Consider the following 23,041-nt stretch of genomic DNA (forward strand, 5'->3'; position numbering starts at 1 on the left):
TTCATTATCTCGGATTTCTTCTTTTCTTTATTTCATTCTTCTTTCCTTTCTCTTTCCTTCCATCCTTCTTTCCTTACTACATTCTTTCCTTCCTATTTTTGCTACCTTGGGTGATTCCCTTCTAATTTTCTTTTATCCTCTGTCCCTGTTTCTCTCCCTCCCTTCACATCTCAAACACCAACCCCCTTCCTTCATGTTTTAATGTGACAGCTCTTGTTTTTATCCAAATGATGAAGCGCATCCTTATCTGTTGTTGTTCTTGGTTCCTCCCTGTTATTATCCACCCCATGTTTCTTCCCCAGTGGCTTCAACTCCTGTTAGTTGTGGTTTGTTTCCATGTTTGCAGTGGTTCTCTGCAGCTTGCTTCAATTTGCTGTGTAGAGGAAGAAACCACGAACATCGGCTAAATAATTCAGCCGCTGTGCTGCAGCAACCCTTTCACATCGCAGGAAGGAGAGTGCAGATTGTGGTATAATACAAGCTGATAATTAACTTGTACTCAGGATGTGTTGAATATATCTGATGAAAGTGCAACTTGCATAGCCTGAGTCCATAGAATGATGTTTGTCTATAATAGTGAGCGTGTTGTAAACTTTACTTTAAGGATGGAAAAAGCACAGCTCCACACATTTGACTTTTTCTTCTTGGTTAATAAAAAGGCTCCTTCTTGGTGAAACACGGTGGTGGCAGCACCATGCTTTTCTTCAACCGGGACAGAGAACCTTGTCAAGATAAATTTAGGAGGAGAATCTGTTAGAAGTTGAACCTTTCAGTGAAGCTATAACCAAAACATAAATTCATTCCTACACTAGAAGTGTGTTAATGGCCTAGTCAAAGTTCAGACATAAATTGAGACTTGAAAATAATTGGATGTTTTCCATCCAATGGCAATACAAAATCTAGACCAAAAATCACCAAAAACCAAGTTTCAGTTCTGTTAAAGTGAACTCTGGTTCAGTTTGAATGCCTATAAGAACCACAAGCAGGAAGTGGACTAAAGCATAGGGCATTCTGGGTAAATTCAACCGAAACAAACACAAGAGTCTAGCACTAGTTGGAGAAATGGGTTGTAGTTTTTATATTAAAATTTGCTGCTTCTCCATTTTTGTTTACATTTCATGAAAAGAAATTTGCACTCCTGTCTTCTTCAGAGGTTTCCATGTGGTTCTTGCTGCAGCGCCCCCGCAGGCGAGGAAGAGAGCAGGTTTTTCAATTAGTTTGGTTTCACACAGTGCACTGACAGCTGAAAATTTTACAAATGTTGCAATTTTGGTCCCCTGTTTATCCGAGTCTGGTGGAAACACCCTACATCTCTGGATGTGCTATATACGCCACACTTTTCAGATTTTGATCAGCAAAGAATGTTATAGGATGTGTATTTACTATTCACTGTTTTGTTTTAGACTGTTTCATCAAATTCTGACAAAATAAATGCAGGTTGTGGATGAAAGCGACAACCACAAGGGCAAATCGTTAAATGAGTTTGCTTGTTTTTCGTTTATCTTTAGCAACTCTTCAAAAATGAAAAAAAGACTTTAGACAAAATAAGAGAAAATAATTTGTTCGTCTTTCTGCCGTGGCATTCCAGAGACTGTAGGAACGCCAAAGGAACATTAAGTTGTTCTGATGACATGTGGTGGGCGAACATCTAAGACTGAGTTCAGTTATCACCTGTTTGTTTGTTCCTCTTTGCTGCTGCTTCACATATATTCAGTGAATTTGTCATCATAACTGTGCAGTAACTCAAACTAGGGTTGCAGTTAGCGATCAATTGATTATTCTGACAATTGATGAATTTATCAGGTAAAGAAATGTACACATTCTTTATTTAACAGCATACTCCTTTTTTGTACAATATTAAAAAGGCATTAAAAGATGGAAACAAATCATTTTCTGAAGTAAGGAAATAAAGAACATATTGGCTAAAATGCAGTAACAGCATTCATAGTGAGTATGAATTACATGAAGCTCAAAATGCCACTTGAGGAGTTTTGGGTAATATTTACAGACTAAATTGTTTATCTTAAGTACAATAGATATGCATTTTTGCAAATCTATTTTTGGCTGATCTTTAAAAAAATGTTTTTAGCAAATGGCATTTTTTGAGTGCTCCAGTTTAAGCGATTAATCACAATTAGCTGTTTCAGCACTGAATCAAACCACTTTGCTTAATATCTGAAAGATGTGTTTTTCTTATGTCGGTAAGCCGAGATAAATCTAAATTTTCTCAGTATCCGATGACCGAGATGTGCCATTTTCAGATGTCCATCCATCGTCACCTGTTTTCTTGGCCCAAATAATTTAAATTGAGCACGGAGGGTAATCTTTTGGCATTATCTGCTGCTTCTTTTTGTCTGAATTACTGTACTGAATATGTTCCTGAATTAGTTGATTATTTCAACAATCAAATAACTGTTTCACAACTAAATCCAACTACTTTGTTTTGTCACTGAAAGTTGTGTTTTAAAGTTTTTTAATGTCAATAAGTGCAGATAAATCTTAATTTCATACCATCATGTGCAATTTCCTGATTTCCATCTGATGGTTATTTGTTTTCTTGGCTCGAATCGTTTAAATGGAGGGTGGTGTGCATTTTCTGGCATTGTCTGCTGTTCAGTCCTTATCCCTGTCAACCTGTTAAACAAATGAGTGATGAGCTGAGGCTTCGCCGCCGCCTGCCTGCCCACCGCGTCGAAGCGAGGCATGGATCACGTGGAGGGAGGTAGAGAAAAATCAATTTGCCTTTCACAAAGTCTTCATTAGTTTGCCTTTTGTGAAGCGGCGAGGTCAAACCAAGTTTGGCTGCTCCTTACAACCACGAGAAAGGTCGAGTCAATAAATGCATGCGTATGAATTTTGATACGGCCAGAGAAAGCCAACCACACTGCTGGGAGGGTTGAAAAACAGGGTTTTGGACTTCATTTTATGACATTAAAGCCACAATGAAATGAAAAGGACATTATGAAAAACCTCATATGGATCTAAAAATGTCAGACTCTGTATTACTGTTTGCTCTGCAAAAGTCTTGCTGTCAGTTTGTGATGGAGTAGAAAAAGTAAATGGCCTCTAGCTAGAAAACCAAAAAAAACAACAATTGCTCTGTTTTCAACATGTTAATTTTGAATTGAATTTGAGCTTTGGAAAGTGCTTGATTTCTGTAGAAAGTCCTTGACATTCAAACTGCACAGCTTTGTAAAAAAAAGCACAATTTGACCTCTGCTTAAAAACTTAAACCTTATTTACAGCTCAAACCAGATATTTTCATGCAATCAATAAAATCATAGTCACATTATTATAATGAGTCTAAATTTGTTTTGTTTTAGGTCAGTTAGAATTGCTAAAATTATTTCTATTTGCTTAATGCTAGAAAACTTTGAGATTTTTCTTTGTAACTTTATGTTTTGAAGCATTTAACTTGAGCAACAAAGTTAGTTAGCTGAAGTTGTTTGGGTTGTTTTAACGTAATATTTATGATTCCAAATTTTTCAACGACTTTATGATTTGTTTAATTGAAATAAACATTTTCTTTTATATTTTATTTGTTAGTTATTTAATTGTAAAATGTTTTTTTTCCCAGACAAGTCAGGCGAACAGAGCATGTATGAGACATTTCAAGTCATAAAATGTCATTATAATTTTACCCGAACAGTAAAATAATGTCATATAATTGTGAATTGAAAATAATTTTTTTTTTGTACAGATGTAAATATTATATCCAAAGTGTGGTGGTGGAAAAGTTTCAAAACTTACCTTAAAAATCCCTGGAAAGGTATTTAAATATTACTGTGGGAAACGTGGACAAACTCTGATCCTAACAAGCTTGATGCATTTTTTTTTTTTTACTACATTTGTCAACCAGTCAGCAAAATCATGCAAACTCAAAAAGCGTATTGATTAAATTATTCAATAAAATTTAATTAGAGCACAACATTTACATCAAAAAAGACTTTTTTTTAATGCATTGTTGATCATTTTCCTTCATGCTGGTTCATGTTCATGTCTTATTAGCCGGTCGTGCCTGTTGTGGTGAACGACACAAATGGAGTAATAATGGTTTACCCACTGTGGAAATAAATATTGTCAGGTCTTTATGAATCAAAGCTCGCGGTCTGAATCAGAGGGAGAAAGAAAATCTTTATTAAATGTCTCTTTCATTTGATGCAGCAGGAGAAATCCCTGCACTCGCTGCGTTGTGAATGCATTATCCCAGGCACCGGCCGACGACTCGCATACATTAGCACCTAGCTTGTAAGGTTTATTTTTGCAAAGTGTTGCCAGCAGATTGGTTTTGTAAAGGGCAAATCTTTACAGCTGATGCTAAAATACTAAATGTGTGTTTAATTTCTGACCAGAAAAGTAACAAATCCAATTATTTAGTTCAGTTCAGTTTAGTACCTCGTTCTGCTGTGCAATAAATAATCTACTAATGTTTTGAAATCTAGGTTTTAGTGGTTTCTCCAGTTTTAAGTGGAATAATGTGGAGCTAATTTTAACGCACTTTTCATCAACAGTTTTACGTCATAAAAATGAAACAAGCTGTTAACATCACATTTTGTTATATGCCAGCATCAAAATTATCAAGCGAATACACATCCAATATATTGATCAATGTTACACTTAGGACTAATCAAAACCAATCAGATTTAATTGAATTTCCACAACAGATAGCATGAAAAGTGCCATAATACTTATGTACTATTTAGGTCTGTTATCTTGTTTAGCTGAAAGCTGTTTTTTAAACAATTCTCCACAAAAACCAACATCCCCCAGAGGAAAAAGTTTGCAAAGATTTATTTTGATGTTTTTGTTGATTTTAAAGCCTAAAAATGAAGTTCAAAGGGTTATAACTTCTCTAATGCAAATATTTTTTTAAGCTTTAAATTCTTTTTCTGAAGGTCATGCAACAATTACAGAAGTCAACTGTAAATTAATCGTGTTTAGGTGGACACGACACGAGATTTCTAGCTTATAAAGCAATAGCAGAAATGAAGAAGCCCTTTAAAAAACATCCAGTTTATTTTGTCGACAAAAACCAGAGTAGAGATGCAAACGCAGCAGAACATTTATATTTTGAAGGATATCTAATCTCAGCTTCTTTTGTATCTTTTTGTCTGTTTGTTGCTGCTGTATGGAGTCTGGCTTTGGGAGATTTCCTCCATATAGTTTGTGTTTTATTATATTGGGTGATTAGACTGCGAGTCGTCAAAACGTGAAATATGCTTTCTAAACTCTGAACAGCTGTGCTGTTTATTTTGACAAAATGATTTCCAATATGTAATATTTTTCACCAAAAGCTTGGAGTCTCACAGCTGCAGCAGAACTGCCTACAAAACTCAGTGGGAAATGACTCTTTTGTCTGCAGACAACAGGGTGAGGCCACATCCATCCACATTTATCACAATGCTCAATACAATTGTAGCAAATATGAATGACTTGGGGAATGTAAAGTATGAGGGTCTCCTGGTTGCAGCATGTTGGAGCAGCTCAGTGCTGATTTGTTCTTTTTTGTTGAATTTGTTCGGTTCATATTTTTGTTTGGACAGTTATTCCTGCTGGTTTGGGATGCTATGCAGCTTGAAGGACCTTTGCTCATACTTTGACTTTAGGCAGTTATTAAAATGCGCAACCAAAGCGGCAACGTTATTCCTCTTGTTCTTTTACGCCTGGGAGTTGCTGATTAGCATATGAAATCTTGTTTAAGGAAAAAGTTTGAATCACATGCAGAAATTTTTATGGAGTTCTGTTATTATAGGTTGTTGCTACCATTAACTAGCTGCTAAAATACCTCAGCTAGCTATAGAGCTCGCTTTTTTTTTTTTTCATCTGTCACCAGTTGGTTGTTCCTGTTCACCATTTGCTCACTTCTGTTTCCAACCCATAAAGTGCTTGGCACTACTATATATAATTTGCAAATTCATTCTGTGTCATTTTGTCATAATACAAGTCTTAAATTTCATTTATTGTGGTCTTAAAAAGTCTTAAATTTGAACTCGGCATTTAATTGGTAGAAATTGCCATCCTCTTACCATCAAGAACATGTGAGGTAGAAAAAATGTTATTTTGTGAGTTTTTGTTCAGTTTGAGGTTTTCTTCTAGTAGGAAATGAGTTGCTGTGATGAAATCCATTTCCTTCATAACTGAACAGCAGTCGGCCTTCAGGGGAATTATTCCTGTGGTGACGGCTTTATCTGGGTCACTGTCGCAGCACACTTGTCATTTGTGCTAATTTCATAGATATCCATATTGACCATTTCCACTAAACCAGAACGCTGAATTAATTAAGACCAAAGTTAGTGTCTTTAATGTAAAACATGAATGAATTTAAGCTGCTGACCATTTATCCGCTCAACCACGACATATTTTTGAAGAATGTCCTGATGTGTCCGAAATTTCCAATTATGGCTCATTTATTGACTCATTCATTGAATGATTAATGCTGACATTAAAGCACTCATACCTGCAATAGCAGCTTTTCTATGCAAGCTAATGACTATAATTTATCACTGAACTGGGCACATTAAAGTTGAGCCATTATTGATTAAAAATATTAAACAGAAAAGTTCGTCCACCATCAGGATAAATGAACATTTAGAGCCAGATTGGTTGAGATGAATCACATAGGTATTTAATTATTAATCTGTTTTTCAGGGATATTTAATTCTTTCTTTCAAACAACTTTTATGCACATCTAGAGTCAGATTGAGATAACATTTCATTTTATTGTCATTTATTCCATGATTTATGTCGCCAAGCAGATTTCACACAAATTTGCTACAATCAGAAATCGAAGGTTGATATTAAAGCTATGCATTGTCCTTTTGTAAAAACATTTGTGACTCTAAATGAATTTAATTTAGCTGGACTGAAATGTTCAGGTCCTCTCCAATCTTGGCCCGAAGCGATAAAACGAATGTTTTGTTTGTGTTTTTTGATAAATCTAAAGTGAAAGGATCAATGGACATGAAATGTATAAAAACTGGGTTCTGACATTTTTCTGTCAATCTGAATCAAAACATTCAATATTTTTTATCCATGGCTCCAGAAACTCACGTCAAGATTGATCAACATTGTTTTCTTTAGCTGCCATCAGTTTCTGCTGATAAGAGTCCGGGGTGATCAATCCTAAACTCGAAGTCGTTTTTTGATTTTGTGTTGAACTTGTTTATTTTATTGAGGGTGATGGCGTTGCGTTGCAGAGAGGCATCTTTCTCTAAAACATGTGAAGTGTGTTTTGAGCTCAGAGTTGCCAGATCTCGTCTCCCGATTTGCCTATAACATTTCAGATTTATCCAAACTGCAACCATTTTTTTCCTTCCGAGTCTCAACTTTCCAGTTCCTTCCCATAAAAGCCCATGTGTGTGTCCGCTGCTGCGCACGGCCTATTTAAAGTTGCAGCACTGGCTCTTTGAGATTTGGATGAGCTCAAGATGCAGTAAAATTTTTACAGATGGTGTGTTTTTCTTTTCCTTCTCCACATGAAGAGATTGGGGGAGCGAGAGAGGGTTATTAAATTCTGGAAACATAAACACAGACACGGATGGGAAACAATCCCCCTGGCTAACATCGAGCTCTGTCTGAAAACAACGTTATCATGCATGTTGTAAGAACATGGTGACATCAGCAGGATATGTTCCTTCTTCCTGGTTCTCACTGTTTCCACGCGATGGTGATTAATCACTCCTGTTTTGTGGTGAAAACTGGATCTCGATGTCATAATCTTCCGTATATCTGACTGTTGCACCGACGTGCTTTGAGCGATTCCTAGTTTGAAATCTCTGCCACCAGACTAATAATCCCAGAAAATCCTGAACAGTTAATCCAATTAGAGTCAACACATAGCTGCCCTCTGCAATAAATCTAGTACAGGTTAGCGCTAAAAAGCACTGTGAAAACGTTCTCGTCTGTGTTGTATCAGATTACCATGTTTATTATGAAGAATTGTATTCTGGTTGAAGAATTCTTTAACGCTACCTGCTTCTGAGAACAGTTTAAAATAGCAGAGATGGAGCGTATTTAGCAGGATTAACCCGTGTCAGTTCACTTCCTGGAGCTGGAGGGAATGCCCTCATGATGTAACTGCAGTGCATCTATTCGCCGTAAACCACTGGAGCACAACAATGTAAACACAGCTTGTTTTTCCTTCTGTCTGCAGCCAAATACACTGAAAGTCCTCATTAAGTCTTGGTAGTTTTAAAGTGACTTACAGATGCATATAGTCACAATATATTCTTGGTTAGGATTACAGGTGTTTTAAGTTTTGAAAAATAGACCATAATTTTCAAATGTTTTCCACTTTTATGTATCTTAGAAAACACACAGGTTTGTTAGAGGTGAAAACAAATCTAAAAATATTAAAATGCATAAATGTAAATCTTTTTATTTAAGGTCAACATTCAGGTAATTAGCTCTTATTTTTTATTAATTAAAAAAAGATTTGAAAAATTATTAAAGTATTTTGTGTAGTTATTTAATATTTTATATGAAAATCAGTGTTTTTATTTTTTTTATTTCTATTTTCAATTAAATAGAAACTAAAATAGCTAAACTGACAGTATATTTGAAATGAGTGATTTTATTTAGTCATTTTTAATTTATTAGAATTAAAAAATATATAATTTTTTAAATGGTGTTTTAATTATTTTCATTACTAAACTAAAGAAGGAATCAAACTGAAAGTATGTTTGAAATTAGTAGTTATCTAACTATCTGAATAAATGAGTTTCCCCTCCATGTTGCAGTGAGACGCGTGTCGAAGCAGCTGAAGCTCGTCCTCCACTCTCATGGTCGCCGGAGCCGTTTCACCAAAGTGTTTGCTTTTAATAAACCTGAGTGCACAGCTGCAAACACAATGAGGGCACAAAAAATCTGCGTATTTGATGGTGTTATTCATGATTTCCACGAATTTATCCTCGTTACTCATCTCTCCATGATTAGAGTGTCATTTTTAAGCAGATGTTGTGATAGCATAAATGCCTGTGAGGATTTTAACTTCAGCTTTGGCATCCACAGCTGGAGTGATCAAAATATCCTAGTTTGCCTGGACCTCAGCTTAAATGTGTAAGGATCCTGATGATTGATGGCTTTGGTCTCTGCAGCTATAAAAATATCATGAAAGGTCAAAAAAGGGCTTTCATTTGATTTTCTGTCGACTTTAAGCTTCTCTGTGTGTATATGGAGTTGGCGGCATAACGGTTCAGAGAGCGTATTTTCCTGCTTGAGTGACTTTCTAAATGGCTTTGCTGTTGTTTGACAGCTTTACTGGCTCACTATTATAACTTTAGTTTCCCAGGCAACACGTTACGCCAACTAGCAGACTTGTTGACCTACTGGTTTACTGCCTGCTGCGACCATTTGTACCAGTCATTACAAATAATTGCCTCTAATTATTGCTGTTCTCAGCATGTGTCCATGCTTCAAACAGGAACTTAATACTGAGTCAGCAGCTGTAATGGGAAGAAGTGCAGCTGAACGCACATCATGCTCTCACACCTGGACGGACTGTAGCAACAGGAACCGAGTGCAGCTTGTTTCTGAACATGTATAGAACCGCGGTCGGGTTTCCCGAGATAACATTGGAGGCAGAAGTTCCACTTCCAGTAACGTGTGTTTATTAAAGCAGCAGCTGAGCGGTGAACTGTGAGTGAACGGATCTGTCAGAAGGTGGAGGATAAAAGGATTTGGAGGTCTAATCTGGATGCAGGTTCTAGAGGGCTTTGGGTCGACGTTGGCTAACCCAGATTTCCACGGTGGACCCATCCGTCGATGGCTTCGCCTGAAACGAGTGTCGAGATTCTCTGTTGGAAAGTTGTGTTCACATTGGAAAAGAGCAGATTAGTCATGGATTAATGAATTGATTATTCTGATGATCAATCAATGCTAGTTATAGAGCACTCTACCGACAACCACACTGTTATTATGGCAGACTAATGGACCTCAATGTGTTACCTTAGACATTTTTTAATACATTTTTAACGTAATTTGAACCAGGTGAAGCTAAAACTGCTACTTGAAGAATTGTAGGTAGAACATATTTACAAAGTTGTTTTTTTGTTTTTTTTTTATCTTAAATGCAAAATATTTAGATTTTGTACAATTTGGGTTAAATTACTCCTCTGACAGTGTTATTCATCCAAAATTGTTCAATTTTTTAGGCATTCTCCAGTTAATGACTATTAAATCACAAAAGTAGTTGACAGTTAATGCAATAATCGATTAATCGTGACTAATGCAATTAATGGTTTCAGCCTCAGTAGAAATATGAAGGCAGCATAAAACTAGATATTCAAACTTTGGGACAGATTTTTCTAATAACATAAAATCTATTTTGCTTTCAGAATATGAAGATTTTTTATAGCAAAGTGTCTGTAAATGTCAAGTTTTAATAGTTATATTAAAACATGAGTAAATGAAACTTCTGTTTGTAGTCGGGTTTTAATGTGACATATTAGCCAGGCTTATAATGATTAATTTATTGGTGCTGCATGCTTGTAGTTTGATAAAAGATGTTATGTTTAGAGTTTATTCATGAGAAAAGGAGAATTCTCATGTTTCACCTGAAAAAAAAAGTAATAGAGTTCATGAAAGCATAAACTGAAAGAGCGTCAGTGGTGCTGAATTAAGTCTGCATTTTTAAACATTTGATCTATTGTTAATAGAGATGTGAGTCATGGATTTGTGGATGTGTTAACACTTCATATTAAAATGAATCAGTTGTTGCAGCTCAGTATTTCCTCTCCAGGTTAACATTTCTCTTTTTTCCCCTCCTCCTGCTCCTTTTCTTTCCCACCTGTCAGATGATGAAGCACGCCTGGGACAGCTACCGGCGCTACGCCTGGGGTTCCAATGAGCTCCGGCCGGTCTCCAAGCAGGGCCACTCCAGCAATCTATTCGGTGAGAAGTGCAACCCAGGCACACACACAGCACAGACACACACAGGATTGATCTCGTTTCCCCGCCGCCAGCAGCCTTGCCCTTTAGATTAGCAGCCAAATTGGCCGCTACTTAGAGCCATCCGTCTATGCATGCCTCTAAATGTCAATTTTATCATATATTTATATTTTGTTTATGCATCTAACCAATCGTCAACACTATGGTGCTAATGAGTGCAGCAGGGTTTGTAACTGTCAGCTTTTACATGGTGACACAGCTAAACGATTAATCACGATTAATCACTTATAGAAATCATTGTCAACTAACGTAGTAATTGATGAATATTTAACTGGAGTATACAAACTCAAAAAAGTCTATTTGCTGAAAGAACAACACACTCAAAGCAGTAATTAACACAAAACTAAACAAAAGACATACATTTTTAAATTTAGGATTTATAAATCATATCTGTATGTATATGTTCTACCCAGAATCGGTAGTTGCATCCCTGCAAACAGACATCTTGCAGCAGATCTTTGTTGTAAGTATTGCTGGAGTTGCTTGCAGCTTGGGGATTTGTGCATCAGAGGTGTCAGTCTAGTGCTGTTGCATTCTGATGATAAGATACTATTCGTGTGTGAAAAAGGCAGCTTGGCCTCAGCTGCTGATAAGGAAACAACAAAACACTCTTCACAAGTTTGGTCTCAGTTTTTCCTGTTGTTTGTAACAGTCAGATTTTTCTTTTTTTGGCTGTAATTTCTGGTATTGAATTGTAGTTGTTGAATGAACATGTCTTTAAGCATTTGCTTTTGTTGTCTGGGTGTTACGTAAAGGTGTTAAACCACAACCATGTGCTGAAGGTAAATCCTCCGGCAAGATCCTCATTGAAGAGACACTTACCTGTAAAAACATCTTTCATCACCTGCTAAACGTAAACATCCCAAAATCCTTTCTTAGGCTTTTCAGAAAACAAGTGAACTATTATAAAAATTGCATATTTTATTCAGTCCTTCACCCTGATGATCCCACTGCGTTCCTAAGACAGAAACAGTAATTTACCAGCTTTATGAACATAAAAATGGACTTTACTTCCTTTTTACTTTCAATAGGCAATATAAATAAATTTAAAAAAGCAAAATATATATTTATTTGTTTTTTGGTTTTATCGATTAGTCATATTTTTGGTTTTTGAAGATTTAATGTTTGGAAAATCTTACATTTTTTTATCCTATGCGCTCTTTGGGCACGCCCAATTTTGACCGTTTTTATTAAACAAGCGTGTTTCACACCTTCTATTTATTTGGACACATTGGTTAACTCTATGATGGAATATTAGGGCCAGACTAAGATTTTTTAAATGTTTAATTTCTAAAATAAAGTCATAATTTACAGTAATCATAGTAATAGTCATATGACAATAAAGTCAAAATAATGTGAGGATAAAATATTAATATTACCAGAATAAAGTCGTAATATTAGGGGGAAAAAACAGTGATTTTATGAGAAATCCATAAAAAATAACAAGTTTAATGAAGAATGTTGAGAATTTTGTCAAGTTATGCTTTGGTGTTGGTTTTACAAGTAAGAAAACATTTAGTTTTTTAACAGATCGGCATCAAAGTATTATCCAGAGCAGGACCTTGAAACGACTTTGTCTATTTCAAAGAAAGAGATGCACGAACTGAGCTGTTGCATCAGATCTTAACCTGTATGAACTTCTTTCTTGTAATTTTTAGACATTTTCTGGTCAATTTGTGCCTTTATTATGCTAAAATTATTACTATCACCTCATAATTTAATAAATAATTGTGTAACTTTGCTCTGATATGCCATTGTACAATTCTTAGAAGGAATTATTGAAATAAAAGCCACTTAAAAAATATACTCTGTCATTTATAATTAATTTGTTTAGAAAAGGAAGCGAGAATTCACACCTACCCAAACAAACTTGAGTTCAGTTAAAACAGGCTAAACAACGCTGACGTGAACGCAGCCCATCACTTTTAATCCTTTGTGATTTCAGTATTGCAGACTTGCTCACAGTGCAGATTCTGGCTGTATATGATCTGCTGCTCCAGTTTTTTCATACTGAATACTGTTTTAGTGCTGCACCTCTTACATTTAATGAGGAAATTCAATCAGCTTTGTGTAAATTCCTTCCCCCCTGTGTTCCTAGTCGTATGTAAATGTAGGAAGAGAGAGAACAATCCAGGTCTATGAATACTAATTATTAGATTAGCCTGTTCAGTCCTGTGTTTGTCTTTCTCTTTACATTCCCCTCCTGGTGTTCTGAGAAGTAAATAGGCTCTTCTCCTGTTCCTCCAGACCCAATCCCATCAGTAAACAGACGCCTCGTCTTCAGGGCCTCATCACAACCTTCTCTGGCTGCTGCACATCACAACATACAACATTATCATCAGCATACGCTGTAATATCAAACACGACAGTCAAAATAAACTCAACAGTTCATTTATCAAACTCAGAAGTAACAGAGTTATTGTCTGTTTAAAATTAACAGGCTTAAAGATGCATTTTAAAATGGCTCATAGCCATGTTATTAATGCATCTGTAAACTTTATAAATCATTATTACTGTTTATTATGCATTGATTAAGGGTAAAAAGGAGATAAAATCTACCTGTTCTTGCCAAATAGTGAGACGTATTTCTTCACATATTTATCTAGATAGAGCTAATGAGATAGATAGCTAGATACGCTACGCTGCAGCTTCATATGATAATAAAATAAACTTTCTTGCATGATTTTGTACAATCATGATTGTCATTTAGGTCTGTTGGTTCATCAGCCATTCACTGGTGGAAATATAGAGAATGAAAAGCTGGAAAATATAGCATCAGTGTTTCAAAAGATGATTAAATATTGGATTTTATCTAGATGTTGGCTTATTTGTGAAGGTTTCCTCTTTTAGAATGATTGAATTCTTTGTGAGTTTTGGCTTGCTGCCATCTTAGATCTGCGTTTTTCTCGAGTATCCTCGTCAGATGGCCGTCTGCAGGGCTTGGAGACCCACTCAGCGCCTCGGGCTGGCTACTCTCTGGCATGAGTTCATGGATTATCCTCCCAACAGGATGCATTCAAAGAAATGGATTGGGAAAATTCACACGGCTTCTCCAGCAGAACATTGGAAGTTGTTGGGAAAATAAGTTAGTCTAATGTTTTCAATGTGGTGGCGGATTGTTGTGTTTCCAGCAGAGATGGGATAGACTGATGGGTGGCTGCGTGTCGTCTGTGGAGAGAAACTCCTTGTTGTCAGACGCCAGCTGTTCCATCAGCTGTTTCCACTTTAAGTGTGTTTAGCTGGATTTTGGCTCATTTCAGGGACGTCTTTATCCTGCGTCGAACATATGTCCTGCTTTCTGAACATCTCGGTTTCCTGCAGCGACAAAACCAGGAGTTTTTAAGTTTTCAAGTTTTGACTCTTACAAAACAAAAAGATTCAGGTAAAAATAACTACATTTGTTGTCGACTTTCTGAGAGTTAAAATGCTTTGAGGTGGAGTCCAGAAATGGGAAAATGTTATTTGTCTGGATAAAACAAATATTAATTTTCCTTGGTGCTGTTTGATTGAATCCCCAAAAACGACAGTCAGGATTAAGACTGTAGATGTTGGCTTCTGTGACAATGCTAACACAGCTTTCAATCATGTATATTTGGTGTTTGAACCATTAAAATAGGCAGTTGGAAGCGCTTTTAGATGAATCTTTTCAAGTATTTGCAGATTTCAGGTATTTACAGGCTGTAGTTCCTAAACCCTGTGAATACTAGGAATCTACGGTTCAACGAAAACTTGGAAAACTTGAATGCATTAACTTAAAGTTGGTAATGATCTGGTTTGTTTTCAGGTAGAAAATAAAGATATTAAAGGTCAAGGTGTGTTATCCTTCATACTTAAGTCTGAAAAAGTCTTAAATTCTTTAAAGTTGATCTTAAATACTTTTATTTTTGGTTTTAAATGTCGTGACAAGACTATTGAATCTCATGTTATGTAGTTTTTTTCTCGCAGGTCTTATTTGTCAGGCAAAAGTTTGAGTAGGACTCAGAGATCTTCATTGCGTTCTGTGACTCAAAACGATAACTAGGCGCTAATAAGCAATGCTAGCTAGCTTCTTTATGCCTAAATATCATCGCCTGTTGTCTTTACCTAAACAGTAGGCCAATAAGACACTTGCTGTAGAGTTATAAATAAGTAATGCTTGAATACATCGGTTGGATCACAAATTTGCAACAAACTTCCAGAAAACTGAAAAACAGCTGAAAAGCTGATTTCCTCTAAATCAAGACCTAAACTCATCTGTTTAGAGTTTTATTCACTGTAACTGGAACATTGGTCAACATATTTGAAGCATACTTGCTTGATGATCTTGAAAATCCTACATTTGACAAAATATGTTTGTTTGTTTCATAATAGAGGATTATATGAAGTTTTTATGAGGTAAAGCACTTTGAAATGTGCTCTGCAAATAAACTTGATGCCAATAAACAAATAGGCTCGGTTTTCCCAATTCCATATGGGTAGTCAGAGTTGATCCTCTTTTTGTCCCTGTGAAGTTTCTCTTCCTGCCTTTTATTAAAAGTCTTAAACACAGTTTGGTGACTGAAGGCTTTTGCCGAAGTTGTATTTTTAAACAAATATCCTGAAAAGCTGACTGCTGTTTCAGATCCCGTGCCTTAGGACTCACTAGATTCATTGGTTCTGCTAAAATTAAAACCAGCTAGAGGCGTGGATGGCATCCATCTCTCCACCTGTCGCCTCGGCTCCTTCTCCACCTGAAGGAACCGAAATACTTCTGATACAGAGCAGGTACGTCTCTGTTTTTGAGTTGCTGGCTTGTAACTTTTCAAGGTGGTTTAAATCAATAGTTTTTCCTGCTTTCTTAAGGTCTTTTTTTGTTGTTTTTGTTGGACATTTGGACTCCAGTTTTAATCATTCAGAGGTTTTTGTGCATCCTTAAAAAGTCTGAAAAAGTCCTAAATACATGCGTCTAAAATTAAGACCTAAAAGTGTCTTATATTTATTTATAAATATGTAAATCACAGATCTTCAATATTGTTGTGGCAGAACTATTTACTTTTGTATATTCTATGAAAGCTGAACAATGTGGACTTCAGCTTTTATAATATCTTGTGATACTCTTAAAATACCAATAAAAGTGATGATAAAACTATGTATTAACTGTAAGACTGTGAATGTATGACATAACAATAATAGCCACATGGAAAACATTTGTAACACACTTCCTCAGTCGCATAAAGAAGCGTGATTTATATCACTAAACTGCTCATAGTATTTGTATTTTTTATTGATAGTCTCTTTGAACAAACAGAGAATAGCAAAACTATTATTATGTCAAGACTAGAAATTTATGAAGATGAACAATACAATAAATGGCCACCCTAACAAAGACTTCCTCACTTGAAGTGGTTGAGGCTACCGCTAGCTAGCTGCTAATATACCTTTGCTAGCTCCTTGGTAAGGTCGAATTTATTGCCATTCATCTCCGCGACTGGCTCACTTCTCTTGCTAACCCATGCGAAGCACTACTACCATATAAAACATGAATAAAGTATTTCTGTTGCAATACAGGTATTAAATTTCATTCATCATAAAAAGCCTTGGATTTCAGTCGGTGAAACCTGCAGAAAGAGTTTTGTGTGTAAAAGTTGTTTAAATACTGAGCTACCAATGGAAAATCACATTTTCCCCACCTATTAACACATAATGCATTGAACACAATATTTTCCATTTTTTATGAATCGGGTGCAGCTTGTTGAGGTTTGACATTGACCTGAAAGTGTGGTTGTTTTCCCAGACAGTCGGATGGAGCTGTAGCTGGAGGCGAAGTGAAGAAGTGAAGACCTTCACCTCCTCCTGAGACACAGTGGCTTTGCAGCGCAGGTTTTCTTTCTGGCCCCGTGTGCAGTGCTTTAAAAAGCCCCAGGATGAAGGGCAGGCTTTTCCACAGATGCTGCGAGGCTTTTTGTGCGACTTGCTTTTCTTTGTCACTTTGTTTTTCTCCCTGCGGTTTTTCCTCCATGTCAGAGCACTATCACTTCATTTATTATCGCCCTGAGTTGAAGCTGTACTGCAGCTAATGCAGAGCTGGAACAAATTTTCAGGTTTAATAATCACCTGAGCATGTTTTTTTTCTTGCTGTTATTTTCTTCATTAATCTGTGTTCAGCTTTGATCAAATCAAGCAAATATATATTAACCCGATATCTATTGTAAAGCCTAAACTTGAAAGGGAGTTTTACAACATTTCATTAGTTTCATTTAGTCGATGGGGGGAAAAAGGAGAAAATTTCAGCCAGAAATTCTGAAATCTTGTAAATAATCTAATAAATTTTATAGAAAACTTTGATTTTTCTCTAAATATTTGAAATTCAGAAATGTCCAACTTTTTTGTTGAAAGTTTCTGATTCAGTTTGTTGGTCTAAATCCAGCGCAGATATTTATTTGACTGTGAGCCAACGTACCAGTCAATCTGCCCAGCTGTCTATTAGCTGTCCTATTTGTACTTTGTCCTTCAAACTTGGGTTTATGAATCAATACCATCAGAAATAAAAAGATAGAAGATAAAACTTGAAGTGGAAAGTGTGATCTTTGGACAGAAAGACGTTTTATTTCACGTTAATGGTTGAGAAAGTCTTATCACTAATCTCTGAAATTTATTGCAGGGCACTTTTTGACCAAAAAACAAAACATAACACAAAAGTATTTAGAACAACTTCTCTCTATTAATAGCTCTGTTTGAATTTTGCAAGTTTAAGATATGTGTGTTAAAGCGATATTTATAATTAATGAACTGTGCAATATTGACTTTTTGAGGTTTAATTAGTTGGTTTCACCAGGAGATGTTTGGAAAAAATTGACTTTTATATTATTAAGCATTTGTTTTGCTGTTTGAAGTCAATGTCAATTAATTATAAAGTCTAACCCAGCAGTTTGTGTGGATTTTTCCAACATCCTTTAATTTGTCTACATCTATTTTCTTCTAAATGCATCGATCCAGACTTTAAAGTCTTTTATCCATTCATCAATTTGTAAACCACATTGTCCAAAGATCATTGTCCAACCATTGAATCTTCAGTAATCCATCCTTCAACAATTTAGACAGTTGTCCAACCCTCAATTTGTCCTTTAATCCTTCTGTCAATCATATAGGCAATTGTCCAGTCATTAAGTTGTGTTTTTATCAATCCATCAACTGTTTGTCCAATCTTTAATTCATCCCTCTGTGTACCCATCCTGCCATTGGTCTGCACTTCCATCCATCCACAGAGGTTTTGCTGTCCAGTCAACCTTTGGTTTCCAAAGTCAGACCTTTGTAGAAATACCTGCCATAAATTCATAGAGAACATTTGTCTATAACTTTAAAGATTAAGAAAATTTGAGTTTGGAGATGTGTGTAATTTGGACATTTCCAGCTGAATGAATGTAATTCCAAATGCTAAGCAGCAAAAAAAACTTAAAAGACGAGAAGCAGACACGTCGGTCTGCAGCTCACCTTCAGTTTGATGCCAGAGTTGATGATGTTGAGGCATCGGGGGCTTGCAGGGTTGAGGTGTGTAAACTAGTTGACTGCACACATTCCTTTCATTATATCATCCCACATTTGATTCTGCTGCTTCCTGCTCGCCGACAGCCTCTGAGCCCCGCCGCTGTTGCGAGCAAGGCTAAAAATAATATTATCCACCAGTCAAGAGGACTGATGTTTCTGGTGTCTTTCGATTCCGACAAGTCATTTAGTTGGTTATGTAATTTGACATTGAGTCCCGGGCTGCAGCCTCGGCTCCCACGCAGCATTCAGTGTGCCTGTGAATCAGATATTCAATCTTTGTAATTGAAATGGATGGAGTAATTCTGCTGTGGCCTTCCCTCAGGTTTTTCTGCTGTGTGTTTGTCAGCATGATGAGGCGGAGGGAGTTGAATTTGGTTGAGTCTGGAGTGATGTAAATCTCCCGCAGCACGGCTGTGGATGGGACTCAGATAAGAGGGGAGCTGAAATGTTGCCGTCGTGACATGAATGAAATACACTTGAAATGCCTGAGATGCTAAAACTTTTCTCCTGGGTTTTTGTTGTGAAACTTTAAACGGTCGACTGCTTTAATTAATCACACTTAATGCACCTTAAACAGCAAGAAGTCTCACCTCCAAGGGTTTGAAAGACACTGCAGCACCACTAACCCTCTCGTTAACTCTATTGAAGACACAAACTTTCACTCAATCTACTGATTACTCTTATGCCATCCCTTTGCCCTGTTTCAGCCCTTTGAAATGTTAAAAATGCCCATTTTATTTAGATTTTTTAATACTAGCAGGAACTACTGCATGAGAACTACATATGTTCATCAGAAAAATATCAAACTATCAGAATTTATCAAAAGCAATCAGGAATTATTAGCAATTGTCATAAATTTGTCAGGAATTTATGACACCTAAAAATAAAGTCTAATATCAGTTCTGGTGCTCAGACCAATCAAAAAGGTAAAGAAAAAATGTTTTAAAGCAGATATCAGATCAGCCACAAGCTCACCTTTCTGTTTGATTTTTATACTTAAATCATAATTGTAAAGTTTTGGATTATTTCTTTCACTGTGTCCTTTAAGTAAATAGCCTGTCAATGATTAATCGATTTCTAATTAGCTGGCATTTATTTTAATTATCGATTGATCTGATTAATAGTTCCAACCTGACACATTTTTTGTAGAGTTTTGGCATAATTAATCCTCTGAATATAAAAATCTTTGAACAATTTTGAGTCTTTGTACTCTAACGATTAATCCATTACTAAATTAGTTGACGATTCTTTCAATAATTGATTAATTGTGATGATTCCGATTAATCGTTCCAGACTCAATATATTTTTTGTACGGTTTTGTACACACAGTTTGTGTACTCAAGTTAACAATTAATCAATTACTAAATGAGTTGATAATTATCTCAACAACAGATTAATCGTGATTAATCGTTTCAGCCCTGATTCAGTGTAAATGGTAACCACATCAAGAGGCTTGATGTAAAAGTAATGACATTTAGAAAATCGTTCATCACTTTTGTCTTACCCCATTGTATAAAATCCTAAGAATATCCTAAAAGATGATATGGATGCTTTAAATTTGCCCATCCTACTGTTTTACGTCTTACTTCAGCACAGAGTAAAAACAGAAAGGAGTCTGGCTAATGCCTTTCGCTGTAACCTTGACAAAAAACAGTTGACGCTTGAATATGTGGCAGCCAAAGCCAAGAGGTTAACGTGCTCTGGGATGTGTATGTATGCGTGTGTGTGTGTGTGTGTGTGCGTGTGTGTGTGTGTTACTGTGGGCTTGCTTCCTGCTCACAGTAACACGATTACCCAAAGCCTTAGCCATCACTTTTCCTCCCCAACCCTTTTTGACCTCCTGAAATAAAAAATAAAACTAAAATGAGGAAAGTGTTTGGATCACTGGAAGCTGAATGTGTTGAGATCTGGATGATATTGTGGGATTAGGGATTAAACGTCTAATTTTAGACTGGTTGATTAGAAAGACAATGATCTGAAGACAGGATTTTCATTTGAAAAAGCTTTCAGCGTTGTGTTTTTAATACCAGTCACTCTTTAGCTTCTTCCAGACTTTTGAAGGCTGAGGCTGCCGTTTCTATTTTTTGCAGAGTCAGCGCATCTTTCCCCATCCATTTAACTTGCCTTAGAAAGCTGGCGAGAGGTAGAGTTTGCAGCCGTGTCTGTTTTCCGTCGCCTGGCTGTGTGACGGCATATTTCATAAAGTCAAGGGAATTTTCCAGCCGCTGTCAGCTCACCTTGTGTTTAGTTTTTGACAGGGAACAATGTTTTCACTAGATATTTTCATTGGCAAGTCCGATTTGGAGAGGCACCGGGCAATTTCTCTTTACTGGGAAGAGGGAAAACAAGATGATGTGTAGCAAAATGTCAAAAAAGATTTACGATGTTTGCTGGTTCGGCTTCTGCACATCTATTTGTGTTTTCTTCCGTTTTTAATCAACTTTGCCCTCTGCAGGGTTTCATTTATATTCGGTATGGCTGCAGCCAAATGTCTGTACATGAGAACTCCAAACGGATAAAAGAAGCGGTTTAGAGAGTCAAGGCAGACATGAATAGTCGATCAAAGATCTGCAGAATTTAAAAGAAAACTAAAAACTAAGTTTATCTTATAACATCCAGTCAAAACCAGCAAAATTGCTGAATCACCCAAAGATTATTTATATTCAGATACAATAATTTATACTATAAGCCAGGAGTTGCGGCTGAACACATTTTCTTTAAAAATATGTATTTGATAATAGTTTGTAAATATAAATGGCCTTTTCTTCTGAAAATGTAACCCTTCATCAATGTTCCCTCTAAGCTGCGCGCCTGCGCAGTCGCGCACTGCTCGCATATTCTCAGCGCACCAGAAAATCTATGTAGCGCATAAAATAAAGTCCAACGTTAACGAAAGTGCTACAACGTTAATGAAACGGATCAGGTATGTCCCAGTGGGAGACCTAAGAAATCGCTGATTGCTCTGTGGCTCGTTTTTACTTTGAATCGGAAGTTATTCTGGCTTTAACGTGTTTTTTTAAAAACATGAACGTTCTTGGTGATATAAAAACGCTTTCATTAATGTCATTGTGTTTATGTTCATGTTATAGAGCTTTTGTAATTGTGGTTTCAATTTGCTGAAGTAGTTTGAACCTCAGGGTCACCGTACAGCCTGGAGCCAGGCTGGGTCGCTTTGGGAGCCCCTGGTGGCCAGTGGCTGATATGACAATAATAAACCTTTAATCCCTGAACAATATCAACTATTTGTGCATCGAGAAATACACTTAGCATGCTAAGGTAAATGTTATTTAATTTGGTTAAGAATAATTATCGTACTATGAATAAATGACTTCTAATGCATGTTGTTAGTTGCCAGAGCAACAATAACACCTTATCAGCTCAGAGGTTCAAACTAATGAAAAGTGAGATGGATGCTCTCTACTAAAATATTCCTCGCCATCTTCCATGTTCTTTCAGCAAACAGTGGAGACAGAGTTGTTTTTGGTTTCACCACCATTGACCTGCTACTTTACCCGCCATTGAAAGTTTTATTAAAGTTTGTCTGCTAGTCTGCAGCTCATGTGACCAAAGCAGGCGAAGAGGTGAAAGGTTAAAACAGTCAACATTGTCTTGTTGGGAAACCCCAAGATCACTGGGAGTCTTAAAAGATACATTTGATTATTTTAGTTCATTTTTTATCTCCAAACAGTGATGCTGCAAAAGTCTGAACAATCGCAAACGGACTGATTAGTGTGAAAAGATGTTCAATATTATTTTATTTTAAACACTTATTGAATGCTGAAAACACCTATTCATTGATATTTTAACAATTGAATTGGTTTTTATCAATGCAACCTGGCACAACATTCAGATTTTTGATCTGGGCCCAAATGGAAATGAGTTTGATGTCCCTGACATAAGACAAGAGACTCATGGACTATTTTGACTGAAACAAGATATTTGGAGGTGGAATGATGTCACACCGCCAGCAAAGGGAGATTCTGTGATGTCACTGGCGATGCCGCCTGTGATGTCATCAACTGCAGAATTGTATGTAACACAATTCTGCATATTTGTCATTGCTCGCAATACTACTGACCAGTTCAGACGCTCGCAAACCCCTTAAGATATTTTATCGACGATTTCATTGATAGTGTTTGAGAAAATGTCTCAGCAAAGAGCAAGATCAACAATGATGGGATTTAATCCAAGGAGGGGAAACCACCAACCCCCAAGGCAGGAGCTCTACTGCCAACCCTGATGATTTGGAAAAAGAGATCCATCGACTGAACGGCCTTTTGAACAAAGAAAAGGCCAAAAGGATTGCAGTGAGAGAGAAACTGGAGGAAGAGCTCCAAGAAATGGAGTTCCAACTCAAGAAGCAGGAGGAACTGAAAGTTGGCTATTTTGATCAGGCCTGCAGAGCGAAGGCCGAACTGGAAAGCCTGCAGAAGTTCAGAGACGTGGAAGTCCTGAAATTTGATGTGATAGCTTCTCAGGCTCAGCTTGAAATTAAAGATATGGAGAAGGAGCAAATACAGCAACAATATGAACAAGTGAGGGTCTCCTGCTTTCACACAGTTGAAGCATTTATGGATGAACTGCATGAAGA

General features: G+C 36.6%; 1 protein-coding gene across 1 annotated transcript in view; it reads left to right on the forward strand.

Annotated features, from left to right (window-relative positions):
- Window positions 1-23,041, forward strand: part of man1a1 (mannosidase, alpha, class 1A, member 1) — a 107,630-nt gene that overhangs the window by 17,902 nt on the left and 66,687 nt on the right. Inside the window, exon 2 of the mRNA XM_055054239.1 lies at window positions 10,794-10,890. Within this exon, the coding sequence (XP_054910214.1) occupies window positions 10,794-10,890 (97 nt within the window). The remainder of the gene's footprint in view (window positions 1-10,793; window positions 10,891-23,041) is intronic.

Source organism: Poeciliopsis prolifica, unplaced genomic scaffold, assembly GCF_027474105.1.
Source record: "Poeciliopsis prolifica strain line A6 unplaced genomic scaffold, Auburn_PproV2 SCAFFOLD039, whole genome shotgun sequence".
Classification (NCBI taxonomy): Eukaryota; Metazoa; Chordata; class Actinopteri; order Cyprinodontiformes; family Poeciliidae; genus Poeciliopsis; species Poeciliopsis prolifica.